Genomic DNA, 15687 nt, shown 5'->3' with positions numbered 1-15687 from the left:
AAAATGTGCTGCACGTCTACATGCACATTCCTGTAAACGGGTGCAGATATAGAATTATAAAAGCTGTGTTGCTTAGTTGCTTTTTCTTACTCATATTTTCAAACATTTACTTATTTTGTTACACAAATCAGAAAACATGCCCAAAGTTGGGTTAATGTTTTAAGTGAATATAGTTGCTCCAAATTCTTCAGCCAGGTTTATCTCCTCATTTCACTGACATTCACTGACACGGAGCATTGGATTCTTGGTCCCCTACCATCTATATTGGTTCAGTTTTGCTGGTCACTACCATTTCCTATAGTCATGTAGGGTCAACGAAAGTGTCAGTTTCTCAACATCTTTTAGCCAGGGTAATGTAGCCAGGGTAAAAACCTATAAAACATTAAAGCAGTGTTCATTACCATGTGTTATAATAAATGGAAGCTTTGAGTTGCATGAGTGGTAACATGCACAGTAATGCAATGCCCTGCAAAGTTCTGATCCTGGCCTTAGACAGCTGTCATTAGAACAGGATTAGTCAATAAAGATCCCCCCTCACCTTCTGTTTTTGTACCAACAATTTTGAATTTCCCTTAAAAATAGAGTCCAGGATTGATAGTGAGGGAGAATTCCCTCCCATTCGCCCCAGTGGTGACACAGACAATAACAAAAACCTGACAGAAGACGTAATCCTTTCACATTCTAAAGCAAACAAAAACAGTTTTTGGCTTTGCATACACTTCAAAATAAATATTTTATGTTCGGTTTTAAAGCAAACGTGTTGTAACTGATACAGGACTACTGTTTGTTAACTTAATTGTTTTTATCAATATTTGATAGTACCAGTCTAAAGTCATGAGGTGCAGTTTAATTAGGCCTAATGTGTTAACAAAACAATGCTGAGAAGCATTGCATAGAAAGGGAGTTAAGTGTGCTGGTGCAGAATCCAATAATTGCTGTCATGTCTCTACAGCCAGTGGTTCAGTGTGATGAGCCAGGTCCATTCATCCACAGAGCAGGAGATTCGGGAGATGCACGATGAGCAAGCAAATCCACAAAATGCTGTGGTAAGTGAAAACTATTTCTAGCTGAGTTTATTATTTAATCATTATTTTAATCCTGCTAGGCCTATTTGCATTTCACAACTTGTATATCTGTCAGCTAAATACATTTCTCTGTACGTCAGAATTCACCTGAATGAAATTAGCCAGGATGTTAGTAATTGTAATTTATTCTAAAAATAACTTAACTTCCTATTTATTGATTGTGCTTTCATTGCAGATAATTTACTGACTCCATAGGTGCATAGATGGTGCACGTTTACACTAGTATATTTAGTCTCATAAGTTCATAAAGTTTTTACAAGATGTACTAGTGTGGAATTCAGTCAGTTCTGTCTGAGAAGGGTAAAGAGATAGTGCCTTTTACCTGTCCTTTGGGTTTTGGCACTATATCTGTTTATTGGATCTTGTGTATTAAATTATCCTATATTTTTGGGATATTGGTATATATTGGTGATATATCTTTTTTTCCATTGGCCAGTGACCTACTGCACAAATAGTATTGTATTGAATTAAGAATATTGCTTCTCCTCACTAGTAACCGATAGTCATAATTCGGTTACTGTAGTGCCATGTTTACTAACCCTTTGCATTATAGTGAGAGTGGAAAGTCCTACGGTATCTGGTGTGGCTTCTATCAGAATCCTCCATTGTGGATGGAACTAAATAACACAGAAGGCTTGTTTAGTAGAGTTTTAGTTTAAGATAAAACTAGATGCAGCTGTTAGTGCCACAGTAGCTACTCCGCTTCATTCATGGAATGAATAATGTCTAGCAACAAAGGGCACTGTTTTATAAATAACATTTAGTATGTACATGTTTTCTGGGTAAAATGAATGGATATTAACGTGGATCCAATTTGACAGATCATGTAAGCTGCCCTTGCTGATCAGGCTCTTAAAACACGCAGCTTGTGCAGTTGGTGTCCTGGTCCTCTGCCTTTAATGTGTTTTTTAATCACTGAACCAGAATAGGAATATAGCTCAGGTGTTTAGCAAAGTGTCACACAACTTATCACATGGTTACCTGCATGATTGTTACAAATGTGTGACCGAAACTACTGAAACCAAAAGGTCATATTTACATGCTGGCAATTAGCATTTTTTGGAATGAATTAATAATTTCAGCTTTCATATTCTCCTAATTTAGTTCCACTTTAGGCTAGGTTCATATGGTCAGTGATGCACTAGCCTTTGGGTGGGTGGTAACCTTACAGTTGCTAAGTAGCTGCCACCAGCATGCTTGTTCAAATGAATGAGCACTTGATGGCCTTGATGGACAGTTGATGGGCAGTAGTCAGTAGCTATCTCTCCAATTTGTTCTCAATGGGCAACCATCAGAAAGACGAGCATGGATGTGGATGTGGTTACCTGCATTGAAGAAGTACAGCTTCCTTATTGTTTATGTGAACTAGCCTTGGCTAACTCCAAGGCCTATTCTTTAGATTTACATTTAAAACTGTAGCAGTTTTTATATTTGGGCATGGTTCTTGCAGATTCTTGTTACAAGAACACATGGTTCTTGTGTTATTAAAGTAGAACTCCAGGCAAGCTGAACATTAACAAAGCTGGATAATAGAAAAAGTGGTATATGCTAAAATAATTTTCCTTGTTGATGTAGTTTAATGGATGTATTTTTTTGGTGACATTGACAAATCAAAGTATTATTTTCTTTCTGCAGGGCACTTTAGATGTTGGATTGATTGATTCAGTCTGTGCTTCAGATAACCCAGATAGGTAAGTCTTGCATTTTCATTTTCTTTGTGCACATTTTCTACACAATGCCTTGGTTGCCATACAGATATTGGGTGCCCTAAATAAAAGAGCTAAATTAAAAAATGCAACCCCATGGCAACTTTTATTGTAGGACCCCATGATTGCACAGCTTTCTGATCAACTGTTTTCATACACTTAAGCTGATAGAAAATAGAAAAAATTAAATATTATATTAAAGGAGGCAGTACTACATTTATGTTGTCCTTTAACCAAAGTGAAAGTGTAACAAAATAAAATGAGTGTGCAGTATCTAAAGCTTATAAAGTACTTTCTTGTAGTACAAGAGGAATAGACTGCAGAGATGGAGACATATTACTGCCCCTGTATAAAGCATTGGTCAGATCACATCTGGAATATGCAGTCCAGTTTTGGACACCAGTTAACAAAAAGGATATTGTGGAATTGGAGAGAATGCAGAGAAGGACAACTAAACTAATAAAAGGAATGGAGGAGCTCAGCTATGAGGAGAGATTAGCTGAACTGAATCTATTCTCCCTTGAGAAGAGACGTTTAAGGGGGGATATGATCACCCTGTATAAATATATAAATGGTCCATATAGAGAACTCTCTTCCCAATTATTCACTTTGAGATCATTACAAAGAACAAGAGGACACTCTTTGCGTCTGGAGGAAAAGAAGTTTAAGCTCTGGATAAGGAAGGGATTCTTCACTGTAAAGTCTGTGAAAATGTGGAATCGGCTCCCTCAGGAAGTAGTTTCAGCAACTATTATAGATTGCTTTAAGAAAAAGCTGGATGCTTTTCTAGAAGCACAGAATATAACTGGGTATTAAGGATTTAGAGTATAGATAGCAGAGACTGTTGATCCAGGGAACATCAGATTGCCTCATGGAATCAGAAAGGATTTTGTTTCCCCTGTTGAAGCAAATTGTACCGGGTTTTTTTGCCTTCCTCTGGACCAACTCTTAGGGTTTTATATCTGGGATATGTTTATTTCCTTAGTGGTCTTTTTTCAACCTAACCTACTATGTAACTATGTAAATGCAATAAGGTAATTTTTACTTATTTCTCATTAAACCTTCTGTGCTAAACTGACATTCTAGTTATTGGTATTACTATTATTGGATTTCATGAGTATTAAAATTATCAGGCAGCCTTGCTTAGATTCTTAATATATTGTGTTCCTTTGGTGAAAATTGATTTACACACATGCAGTTCAATTGTGAATATAACAGAAAAGGTTTTTGATTGGTAGACTATGGACAGAATCAGGACATCCAGCCAATACATTATACCCAGTTAACATTTTTAAATGTATATTTTTCTTTCATCTATTGGAACATAATGATTTTCCTGGCTAGTAACAGGTTGTGTCAGTAATCTGAGTAGTAGTTCAGGGGAAATAGGCATTAATGACACAGTTTTTAATATGATCTTTCAGGTGAGAATTGTTTTCCAGTGATTTATAGAATAAATTATTTTACTTAGTTTTCCTGGACTTAAACACTTTAATTTATAATACTATATAGAGCTGCTAAATATTGTGAATGGCTCACCTGTGGATCAAAAGTATATTTCAGGTGCTTCGCTTTTTTGTAGCTGCCTGCTTTCACTCACCTCGGTTCTGCTTTCAAAACTTGCATGTCCCCTGGTGTCACAAGAAATACAAGAAGTTTTGGGAACAGGACAGAGATAAGCGACAGGGAGTGGCTGCATGGAAGTGGAGGGCACTTGTTATGGGGGTGTGGGTGCACAGTTTGGCGTAGTTTTAGATGCCAGCACTTTTATGGGGGTAGGTTTGGTGCAAACAATATGGAGGGGGTTATTTTAGTGTTATTGGGGGGTTATGGTAATTGTTCTTGGTAATATGACTCCTGGTGCATGTACCCCCTGGCCAATAGGGTTGCTACATAGAGAGGGGGCCCTATGATTTGTAGTTAGTTATGCCCCTGATGTTAGTTGTAACCACACAACAAAAAATTGTCCAATGTATTTTAGGTAAGGGTTATTTAGTGAAAGTTTTTGAAGCTTTTTTTTCCTTGATTCTCTGTCAATTTTTCCAAAACCTCTTTACAGCTTTACTGTAAATAACATTAAAATGAGCATTTTCCACCTATTTAAAGTAAAACAGGACAGGTATTAGTAAAAATTGTGAGTGAGTGATTGTTGTGCAAACATTGCTCATGTTGCCAAACAACTAAATATTTTTTTTTTAAAGACCAAACTCATTTGTAATCATTACGGCAAACCGAGTTCTTCACTGTAACTCAGACACCCCTGAGGAAATGCATCACTGGATAACACTACTGCAGAGATCCAAAGGTGACACCCGTGTGGAAGGGCAGGAATTCATTGTCAGAGGTAGGAAGCACTTCTTCTTCGTATTATTAATATTATTCATTTGTATTATTATTATTGTTGTTAGTAATATTATCACATTATGTTTTTTGTCATGAACAGAAGATAGTAATTATTCTTTTACCAAGAGCAATGCCTGGTGCTTTTATATTTAGTGAGAGGATCAGCTCACATGATTTGTTTTGATCAGCAGATATGTTTGATAAAATGCACCTTTATTTTTTTTATTATTTTTTATATAATAAGTTTATTATGCAGTATTTGCAATTTTAAAAAAAAAATGTTTGTGAATATATTAAAAATGCTAACTTTTAATATGATCTGAAAGGTTGGCTACACAAGGAAGTGAAAAATAGCCCAAAGATGTCTTCATTGAAACTGAAGAAACGTTGGTTTGTTCTTACCCACAATTCATTGGACTATTATAAGAACTCAGAGAAAAATGCCATGAAATTGGGAACCTTGGTTCTGAACAGCCTCTGCTCTGTCGTACAACCTGAGGAGAAGATTTTTAAGGAAACTGGTATGATCCTTTACCCTTCTTTGTTTTCTGTAGGAAGGGGTAGCACCTCTGTTAGGTTTCCAGCTGTCTCTGGTCTTAGGAAGAGAAAATCTTCCCAACGACATATATCATTAATAAAACTTAACTATGAATCCAAGCTTTCCCCATGCTATTTTGGATTGAAAAATTTGTGACTGATGTTACACTTTAAAGAGTAGGACATTTTTAGCATGTGTTAACAAGGTTCTGAAATAGATTATAACATGATTTGTTTGTTAATAACAGGATACTGGAATGTAATGGTTTATGGACGCAAGCACTGTTACCGTCTTTACACAAAACTTCTAAATGAAGCTACAAGGTGGGCCAGTGCTATTCAGAATGTCATAGACACTAAGGCACCCATTGACACTCCAACACAGCAACTTATACAGGATATTAAGGTAAGCAGAACTTACAACAAATCAATGCTTTAAATCTGTTAGTGCAGCTAACTGATACTGTTTATACTGTAAATATTTGATTTAATGGCATGAAATTTACATTTCTCCTGTAGGGTCTCTTTTGTTCTTTGTTGGCAAATGTTTAAATCCCTGGACCAAATCCATTCCTGGTTTGCTGGATTACCCAGGTTCACCAATGATAGTCTAGTTTCCTGTTTTTATTAAATCAGGCCTATACTGTACTATTACCTAAAACATGTATTTTATATAGCAGAATAAAAACAAATTGCTGTATTACATTTGCATAGGTTTACATTTTTAAATGACAAGTTATAGAACTATAGTCATGATCGAGCATCGGGAAAAAGACAGAACAATGCACAAGCCTAAAACTCCAGTATCATCAGTATTTATTGAACTGTGTCAGCTTTTTTAATATATATATATATATATATATATATTCATTTTTTAAAGGAGAACTGTCTGAATTCTGAAGTTGTGGAGCAGATTTACCGAAGAAACCCAATACTGAGATATACTTACCACCCCCTGCACTCTCCCCTATTACCCCTTCCTTACGGAGACATCAATTTGAACCGTGAGTACCTGTATATATTTTTATAATGTACTGCATACTTCCCAAAAAACTGTCAATTTATATTAGATGCTGGTGAATTTAATGTGCATGGGCAGCTGATAAAATATCCAAGAGTTAATGTTGAAGCAAAATTTAAAATATAAAAAGTCACCAGGAGGTGGAGGTTTTTGACAGAAGAAACATTCAAAATCTTTTTTGCCAACAAACCTTTCTCCTGCTCCTGGACACTTTCTTTGTTTAAACTACACACCACATGTGCCATGCAAGGAAGAGCCTGGCTGTATTACCTGCACCACTAAGAATAATGTAACAACAATGTAACTCCTGCAATCCTTACTTAACTAGCTACATTTATTTGTAGTAAAACAAATTCCCATAAGTAAATTAAAATACGATTTTAAAATACTATGTTTACCAAATTAGGACAATATTACTGTCATTACAGAGCATCTAATGATTTAATTAACTGTAACTGAAATTAAATTAAAGTCCGAATTTTGTCAGACTGCTGTGTAATAAAAACATTTTCATGTTATGTCATAGTGCTAAAAGACAAAGGCTATACCACACTCCAGGATGAAGCGATCAAGATTTTTCATTCTTTGCAGCAGCTTGAATCTGTGTCTGATCCTGTACCAATAATTCAAGGCATTCTGCAGACAGGCCATGATCTGCGACCATTAAGGGATGAACTTTACTGCCAGCTTATCAAACAAACCAACAAAGCTGTACAACCTGGCAGCACTGGAAACCTGTACCACTGGCAGATACTCACCTGTCTGAGCTGCACCTTTCCACCCAGCCGCAACATTCTCAAATATCTCAAGTTTCATTTGAAGAGGTGAGGTTAAATAGACTTAATAGTAACAAAATACTATTAATTAAATTACAGTCATGTTTAGGAGTATGTATATGGATCTAACAAAAATTATTAATGTCTGCTTAGACAGCAAACAACCCTGAAACTACTTGGTATGATGGTGATGGCATCCAGCAATGGATGTGGCCTTTGGGCAACTAGCACTTTTGAACTCTTGCAGTCTGGGAAATTTTCCAGAATAGACAAATGTCACAAAAATGGTCCAGTTGCCATTACTGACTTGTTTCAAAGTACGCTCTGCAAATCTTACCATACTTATATTGGATTGTAAGAACACCTATCTTTGATGCGTGTCTGTGATTGTCTTGATAGTGAAGAAAGAATGACATGCCTAGTGTTTGACCATCACCAACAAGTTAGGAATGACAACTGCTGTATTCTGGCCTCACAAGTTTCTTTAGGTGCATGACAGTCGGTTTACACAGTTACTATCCCAGGATTAGAATCCTTATTTTAAAGTGAGTGATTTTAATGAGAATTTTCTGCAAATAGATTGTACCACATAAATACAGTCTCATATGGTCTAAATACAAATAAAAAGAAACTCTTTGGCCTTATGTATCCTTATGTATTAAAAAGAGCATTAATTTAAAATTAAACGTTTTAATTTTTAAGGAAATATTTCAGTGGGGTTGTGTTATGTAAACAGGTCTCCTGTAAACACGAGCAATTTATATTTAATTTAGGGGCCACTTTTGAAGTGGTGCTAGGGCAGATTGTTCGTTCCCATCAGAGATGCCACCAAGCGAGAACTATTCTGCAACATAATGTCTATTTTAGATATACGATTTCTAGATGTTGGCATGGTTTACTTCAATACTGGATCTTTGGCAAAAAAAAGGATACCAGTTTTCTGGATATTGTATTTTTGCAGTTTTTACATATATATATATATATATATATATATATATATATATATGCCTAAGATTAATCTTTTTGTATTTTTTTGCTTTTGTAGGATTCGAGAACAACATCAAGGCTCAGAAATGGAAAAGTATGCTATATTTATCTACGATTCACTAAAGAAATCCAAGTGCAGAGAGTTTGTGCCATCTCGAGATGAAATTCAAGCATTAATTAACAAGCAGGAAATTACAACAACCGTGTACTGCCATGGTGGAGGAGCATGCAAGATCACTATCAACTCCCACACCACAGCTGGCGAGGTTAGACCTGTTTCCAGTGTTTCATGTTCTTTACTCACACCAAAGATTGGCATTGTGTTGTAGGCTATATCCGTTTCCAAGTTGTTCTGAGTTAGTGTTGGCCTATAGGGTTGCATATAGCAGTAATATAGACCACAGTTGATTTAGGTTTCCTGTTGTCATTGTTTTTTAGTAGTTTAATCACTGTCTAATGTTTTATTGTGTAACCGTGCAAAACTGTTCATGCACTTGACATTTTCCACATTTGCATTGTCTATGATGCAAAAGCAAAATTTGTCAAAATGATAAACACTGCCTCATGTAATGTACCCGTTATATATTTTAATAGAAGAAAATGGATACATATGAATGACTTTTAACCAAAGCCTGCTTGCTTTAAAGTGTTGCAGAATATTACTGTATATCCAAACTCCATACACATACCATATTGAGCTTCAGATGCTAGCACAGACTTCATGTTTCACCCCGTTTTTTTCAGTCCCTGAATGTTTAGAAACCGTATTCACACCTCATTCATTTGCTTGAACAGAGACATCAAGACCCATCAAGGCGATTATAGGCCCCCAAATAGAATATATAGTATATGAAGGTTTTATTAGTAATGCAGCACTGCCTTTAGAGTTGTATGGTAACTATATTATAGTTTTTAGAATGTATATAAAAAATACCATTATTGTACGTTTTATGGTATGATTCCTAATGACATTCCTTTATTCTTTTCAGGTTGTAGAAAAGTTGATTCGGGGCCTGGCCATGGAAGATAGCAGAAATATGTTTGCTCTTTTTGAATACAACGGGGTGACAGAGAAAGCTATAGAAAGCAGAACTGTGGTGGCAGATGTATTGGCTAAATTTGAAAAGTAAGTGGTTCTGTAGTTTTACAATTCTGTGTGATGTTGGTTGTGAATCATAATTTGTGTTTTAAAACCTCAGTATGTTGCAAATTTCTTTTTAAAGTAAACCTGTGCTTTGCCCTTGCTTATATTTACCTTACCATGTGACATATATGTTACGTCCAGATAAGGGGAGTTTATGTGATATGCAACCCCTAACTCCCACAAGTAAGAAGGGTAACAAGAAAGTTCCTAGAAAGGAAATATAAGCATTAAAGTGAACTTGTTCTTTTGTTCTGCCCAAACAAAGCATACTTACAAAACATATTTACTTTGGTTTGGTTTACTTCTGGTTCATTATTATAGTAGGGGGCCCGGTTAGATTCATTAGTACTGTAAAATGCAGAATGGCACTCCAGTACACTTTGCCAACAGTGCATTGCAGTGAAAGCTACATGAACTCAAATTTTTTGAGGCTCCCCTAACCCATTAAAATACATAGACTCCTTTAATGCAACATGTGTTATATACACTGCACTCTTGGACACATGTGCTAATGTGGTCCAGTAGCATGAATAGGCCCTTAAAAGTTTACAGATCATTCACTATATGTTTTAATTGCAGTAGGTAACTGTATACCTTGTTGTTCTTTACTTCAGGTTTTCTGTCAATGCTGAAGCGGGAGATCGACCATGGAAGTTTTATTTTAAACTTTACTGCTTCCTAGACACAGAACATGTGCCAAAAGACAGTGTTGAATATGTGTTTATGTTTGAACAGGTGAGAAAAAAAGTGAAAAAGAAAAGTTTTAAATAAGAAATCAAAAACACATAATGTGATCCTAAATCCTGAGAAACCGTTTTATTATGCTCCATTCTTAGGCACATGAAGCTGTTATTCGAGGCCATTATCCAGCACCGGAGGAGACTTTGCAATCCTTGGCAGCCTTAAGGTTACAGTATTCACAAGGAGACTACAATCTACACACTAATGTGCCAGAAATGGAGGAATTTTACCCAGTGCATAAACTAAAGGCCCGTGTAACTCAGTCTGCCAAAGCCTCCACATCATTTGAAAGATCTGAGAGGAAGAGGTCTAGTTTCTTAGAAGGAACATTAAGGAGAAGCTTTCGAAGTGGCTCTGTGAGTAAACAAAGGGTAGAAGAGGAGCAAATGCTGGACATGTGGTTGAAAGAAGAGGTCCTGTCAACCAAAGCCAATATTACTGACAAATGGAAGAAGCTGCAAGGCATCAATCCAGATCAGTGCATTTCTAAGTACATGGCTCTGATAAAAGAGTGGCCTGGCTATGGATCAACTTTGTTTGAAGTTGAGGTAAGAGCATACTTTTACCGAATGTGATAGTATAGTACATTACAGGTCATTTTATTATTATTGTATTATTATTTAATACTTTGCTGTGTGAAAAAAGTAAAAACATCCCTGTGTATCTTTTCATCAGATACCTTATAACATTGGTTTTAAAAAGTATAGCATTCCCTTTTGTTATATATTCTTTGTATCCTAGATACTGCTTTAACATATTTAATGTGCTTTTTTATATATTTTAGTGCAAAGAAGGTGGATTCCCACAAGAGCTGTGGCTGGGTGTCAGTGTTGAGGCTGTCTCTGTCTACAAGAGAGGAGAGGGAAGACCTTTGGAAGTGTTTCATTATGAACATATCCTTTCTTTTGGTGCTCCACTTGCCAATACTTACAAAATTGTTGTTGATGAGAGGGAACTTCTTTTTGAAACTAGTGCGGTAAGTTTATATGTGTGCCTTCACACTGGCATCAGAAAGAATATTATAATTAAGGAAAGCACATTACAATGTTGAGCTAGTCTCTTTCAATCAGACAGATACGTTTATAATCAATGATATACTTGAGTCACCTTACAGACTTGGCTTACTCAAACTGAACATATGAACAGATGGACTGCAAGCGGGTGATATGGTCTCCATTTGCCAATAAATTGGGGGCTGTTTTCATGGGTGGAGATTGAGTGAAGAAGGTTGTGTTTGCTTTGACATACAGTTTAGACTTGGTTTACACTGTTCACTTATCAAAGTAAAGTTTTACTCTGCAAGGGATAATTCAATTAGTTTTAACTAGTTTATTTTGGAAAAAAAAATCACTTTGCAAGAAATACCCATTTATTTACAAGGTGATATAAAAAAAAGCAAGAATGTTGCTGTTTCAGATAGCTGAAGCAGTGCCACATCATTTACTAAACTAAGTGAATTGTCCACTGCACAGAAATATTTAAATTTGATAAACTCTCCAGCACTCTCTGCCATTTAGTTTGTTGTCAATCACATGAATTGTGTTTCCCCTCATGTGCTGAAATGATAAGTGTAAACTTTGAGCAACGTGTGAATTTGAAATTTTTTGTTAAATTTCACACCAAAGCAAAAAGAGTGGCACAAGGAAACATTCTGCAGCTACATGACCTGAACCTTTTTCAAAAAGTCATCACTTGTGAGGAAACCTGGATCTTCAAGTATGATCCTGAAACAAAATGACAGTCAATGCACTGAAAACACCTTCAGCATCAAAAATCAAAACTGCTGTCAAAGCAAATCCAAATTCAAAGCCATTCTAATTGTGTTTTCTTGACAAGGGCAAAATTTTGGCAGAATGGAATCATTACGGCTAGGTAAATTTCATTGCTTTCTTTGCAACACCATAAACGCAAAGATCCTACTTTAAGACCCATGAAATTGAACTGATATTCTTTTCATTATTTATGTATGTTAAATTTAAATTTTCTCTTGATACAGGTTGTTGACATTGCAAAGCTCATGAAGGCCTACATCAGCATGATAGTAAAGAAAAGGTTCAGCACTACACGATCTGAGAGCAGCCACAGCCAAGCAAGTTCTAGGTGAAGACAGTGCCTTTTCCATATCAGCTGTCAATACTGCCTGGGTCTCGCATAAGCAAAATGGTGCTTTAAATATAAATTGCTGGAAAAGTTTTCATCACTTCACAAGGCAAAACCTAGATGATTCAGTGCCTAAAGAGTTTGAACTGTCAGCAGGATCCCCAAAGCTGTACTACTTTACGTTGACAAATTGCCTTAGGAAACAACAACCTGCCTTTATTGCGGAGTGATGTGCCTTCAGTATAAATTCACTCTTAACAGCCAAATGAGAAGTGTGCCCACCTGTTTTCCTTTAAGGGAAAGTATTGGAGTGCTGCAGGCAGCCTCCTCCAGGGACATTTTTCTGAAGTGGCAAGCATTTTGCTTGAAGTTTAGTATTTTGCCTCTTTGTGAATATTTTTAAGTCTTAACTTTTTTTATTCTGGGTTACAGAAGAAAGGGAATGATGATGTGCAATTGTGTGTACAGTTTATTTCTCAGTTATTTGTATGTTTCTCAACAGTTTAGTATTGTTAAAATTTCAACCATACCAAGTTGTATTGTTTTCTTCATAGCCAGTATACTGTACATCATCTATCTGCTGTATTTTAAATTAAGAGATGACTTAGCTTATAGAATGGTAACCAGTATTTATAAAAAAGCCTTATTGAAGATACCTAAACTATATTGGTAGCACTTGGTCTACAGATTTACTTGATACCTTTTGGCATAATGGGATGGTCAAAGTGTTTGTACATAGGTAAATGTGAGTGCTTTATTTTTGTATGAAAAGTTGTAATATGAAGCTATTACTACCCAGTGGAAAGAGTCGGGAACCAGAAATGATATATGCTGAAAGGTTTTTAAAAATAAATAATTGTCAATAAAATGCTGTATTTAATATGAATTAATATGGAAATGTGTTTTGTAAATTATACTCCACTATATAATGAGTATAGGTTTGCAAATTTTACAACTACATTAAAGTTTCAGTTTGGACTCATATAATTTATTCCAAGTTCACAACCAAGGCATGCAGAGTCTTACAGTTTGCTTTCCTTAGAAAGTAGCTACATCCAGAGTAAAAAACCACTCTTGCCATGATTCTTGCCATTAAGCTGCAAAAGGGACCCTGGTTGTCTACACTAGAGGTCAGGAACTGGTTACTGACCATGGTATACTTATAGTAATAAACCAAAATGATCATCACCTGGAATCAGAGAAGATACAATGGGCCTGATTTATTAAAGCACTCCAAGGCAGGAGAGGATACATTTTCTTCAGTGAACCTGGGTGATCCAGCAAACCTGGAATGAATTTCTTAAAAGCATTTTGCTATTTGTTAGCTAATGTATTAAATTGTAGACCAGATCATCCTTTTCAGGTTTGCTGGATCACCCAGCTTCACTGATGAAAGTGTATCTTCTCCAGTCTTGGAGAGTTTTAATAATTTAGACCCAAGGTATGTAGACTTTTATTCTGTTTTTACATTTTTGTTAAAAAAATGTAATTTATATTATATATATATATTTTTAAATGATCTTTAGCCAAAAAAGAGCCTAAACAGTCCTGCAAAATAACCAGTACTTGTAGTCACCTAGTTCCGAACATCTGAGTTACATACAACTTGTACTTACAAACCCCAGTCTTCTCTGTGCAATACTGTCATCTTCCACTAGTTGTCGCTATACTGGAAAGTGCTAGCAACCACTGTTTTTCCCTGTGCAACCTTGGCACTTCCCTCTAGGTGTCACTATACTTGACAGAGCAAGCTTCAGCTTTACAGTTAGGAAGTTTCCGGAGGGTTTTTATTCACTTTTTGTACACTTCCTGTCTTGTTCATTCTAGATAAGGTGATATTGTCTGCATTGTACAGACTTCAGGTAGAATATACATCTCCCCTTCATCTCTATTTTACCACGTATAACTGCAGTGGTTCTGGATTTTAGATTTTGTAGTTGTCCATCATTTTCTACCAATATTGTTTAAGGTTGTAGTGCTGTTTAGGCATTTAGTAATATGTTAGGACAAACTTCTGTCTAACTTTCATTTAATAAAAAAAATGTACCTGTTCCAACTTACATACAAACTCAACAAGAACAAACCTACAGAACGTTGTTTGTAACCTGGGGACTGCCTGTAGCATATTTCTGTGGTTGTTGTGTTAACAAATAAATGAAATATGCAATGTAAAGTGGTATAGTATTGAAAGGGGTTTAATGCAAAACTGTTCTTTATCTTGCTGCTTCCTTCACCCACAGGTCTGAAGCAAAGACATCCTGTGTAAAGTTCACATCTGTCCTGGATTTACACAGAGCTAAAAACTATCTGCCCCCACTTGGCAGCACCAGCTGCTTCTGGCCATTCTCCTAATGCTGTATACTTGCTATGGCCAGCAAGCAGATACTATCTATGACCCTGATGTGGAGGTTTCTCTTAACTCCTGTTCATAGAGTTACAGTGTGCAGAATAAACTAGGAGCAGTTGACACCATAAAGTTGGTGTTACCGGCCTCAGGGTCAGACCGGCCTGTTACCCTACCTGTACAGACAGTCCCCGGGTTACACTGTAGGTTTGTTTTTAAGTTGAATTTGTATGTAAATTGGAACAGGTACATTATTTTAATTAATGCAATTAAGACAGATGTTTGCCCCAACATATTATAAGTCAGCATGGGGTGTCAGTTACTGTATAAAATCCTCACTGTGATTTTATCACAAAGGAAAAAAAAAACTAGACATTCATTAACTTCTGGAACTAGCTGTGCTTTGATATGCAAAAAGAAACAACTGCAGAGTTTGTCTTGGTCATTAAAAAGTTACAAGAGGCTGCAGAAAGAGCTCACCCCCCTAAGATTGCCCACAACCTCAGATGTGTTTAGCAAAAGATTTCTTCTGCAAGTCATGCAAACCACCTCCCTTCAAGCCTCTGTCCTGCACAGAGCGAGCAGGAAAGCCCCATTCTTAGGGGACGCCCCGTATGTTGGATGTCCTTAACCTGGGGACCACCTATATTATGTATGAGCTATTCCTTCATTTGGTAGGGAAAGCATTTTTCGCTTCAGTACGAACTTTGTGCTGTAATTCCCTAACCAAGCTGTCCTATTCTGTACACAGTGTTGTGCATTCCATATTCCACACCACTGCAATTTATATACTTGGCTGTACAATAACTTTTCCAAACCATATCATCCTATATGCTGTGCTGTACATTGCCTCTTCCACTCCTTCCCATTTCATGCACTGTTTGGAATAGGAAGGACTGCACT

The 15687-nt window shown here is 36.3% G+C and overlaps 1 protein-coding gene across 1 annotated transcript in view; it reads left to right on the top strand.

The window, feature by feature from the left end:
• Positions 1 to 13338, top strand: part of MYO10 (myosin X) — a 129087-nt gene extending 115749 nt beyond the window's left edge. Inside the window, exons 29-41 of the mRNA XM_072411863.1 lie at positions 953 to 1046; positions 2721 to 2776; positions 4993 to 5135; positions 5461 to 5655; positions 5920 to 6077; positions 6552 to 6675; positions 7219 to 7516; positions 8514 to 8721; positions 9445 to 9581; positions 10214 to 10334; positions 10436 to 10888; positions 11125 to 11316; positions 12337 to 13338. Of these exons, the coding sequence (XP_072267964.1) occupies positions 953 to 1046; positions 2721 to 2776; positions 4993 to 5135; positions 5461 to 5655; positions 5920 to 6077; positions 6552 to 6675; positions 7219 to 7516; positions 8514 to 8721; positions 9445 to 9581; positions 10214 to 10334; positions 10436 to 10888; positions 11125 to 11316; positions 12337 to 12444 (2287 nt within the window). The 3' untranslated portion in view covers positions 12445 to 13338. The remainder of the gene's footprint in view (positions 1 to 952; positions 1047 to 2720; positions 2777 to 4992; positions 5136 to 5460; positions 5656 to 5919; positions 6078 to 6551; positions 6676 to 7218; positions 7517 to 8513; positions 8722 to 9444; positions 9582 to 10213; positions 10335 to 10435; positions 10889 to 11124; positions 11317 to 12336) is intronic.
• The last annotated feature ends 2349 nt before the right edge of the window (positions 13339 to 15687 follow it).

Source organism: Pyxicephalus adspersus, chromosome 5, assembly GCF_032062135.1.
Source record: "Pyxicephalus adspersus chromosome 5, UCB_Pads_2.0, whole genome shotgun sequence".
Taxonomy (NCBI): domain Eukaryota; kingdom Metazoa; phylum Chordata; class Amphibia; order Anura; family Pyxicephalidae; genus Pyxicephalus; species Pyxicephalus adspersus.
Note: the sequence above shows the minus strand (reverse complement) of the source record. Positions and strands in the feature narration are given on the sequence as shown.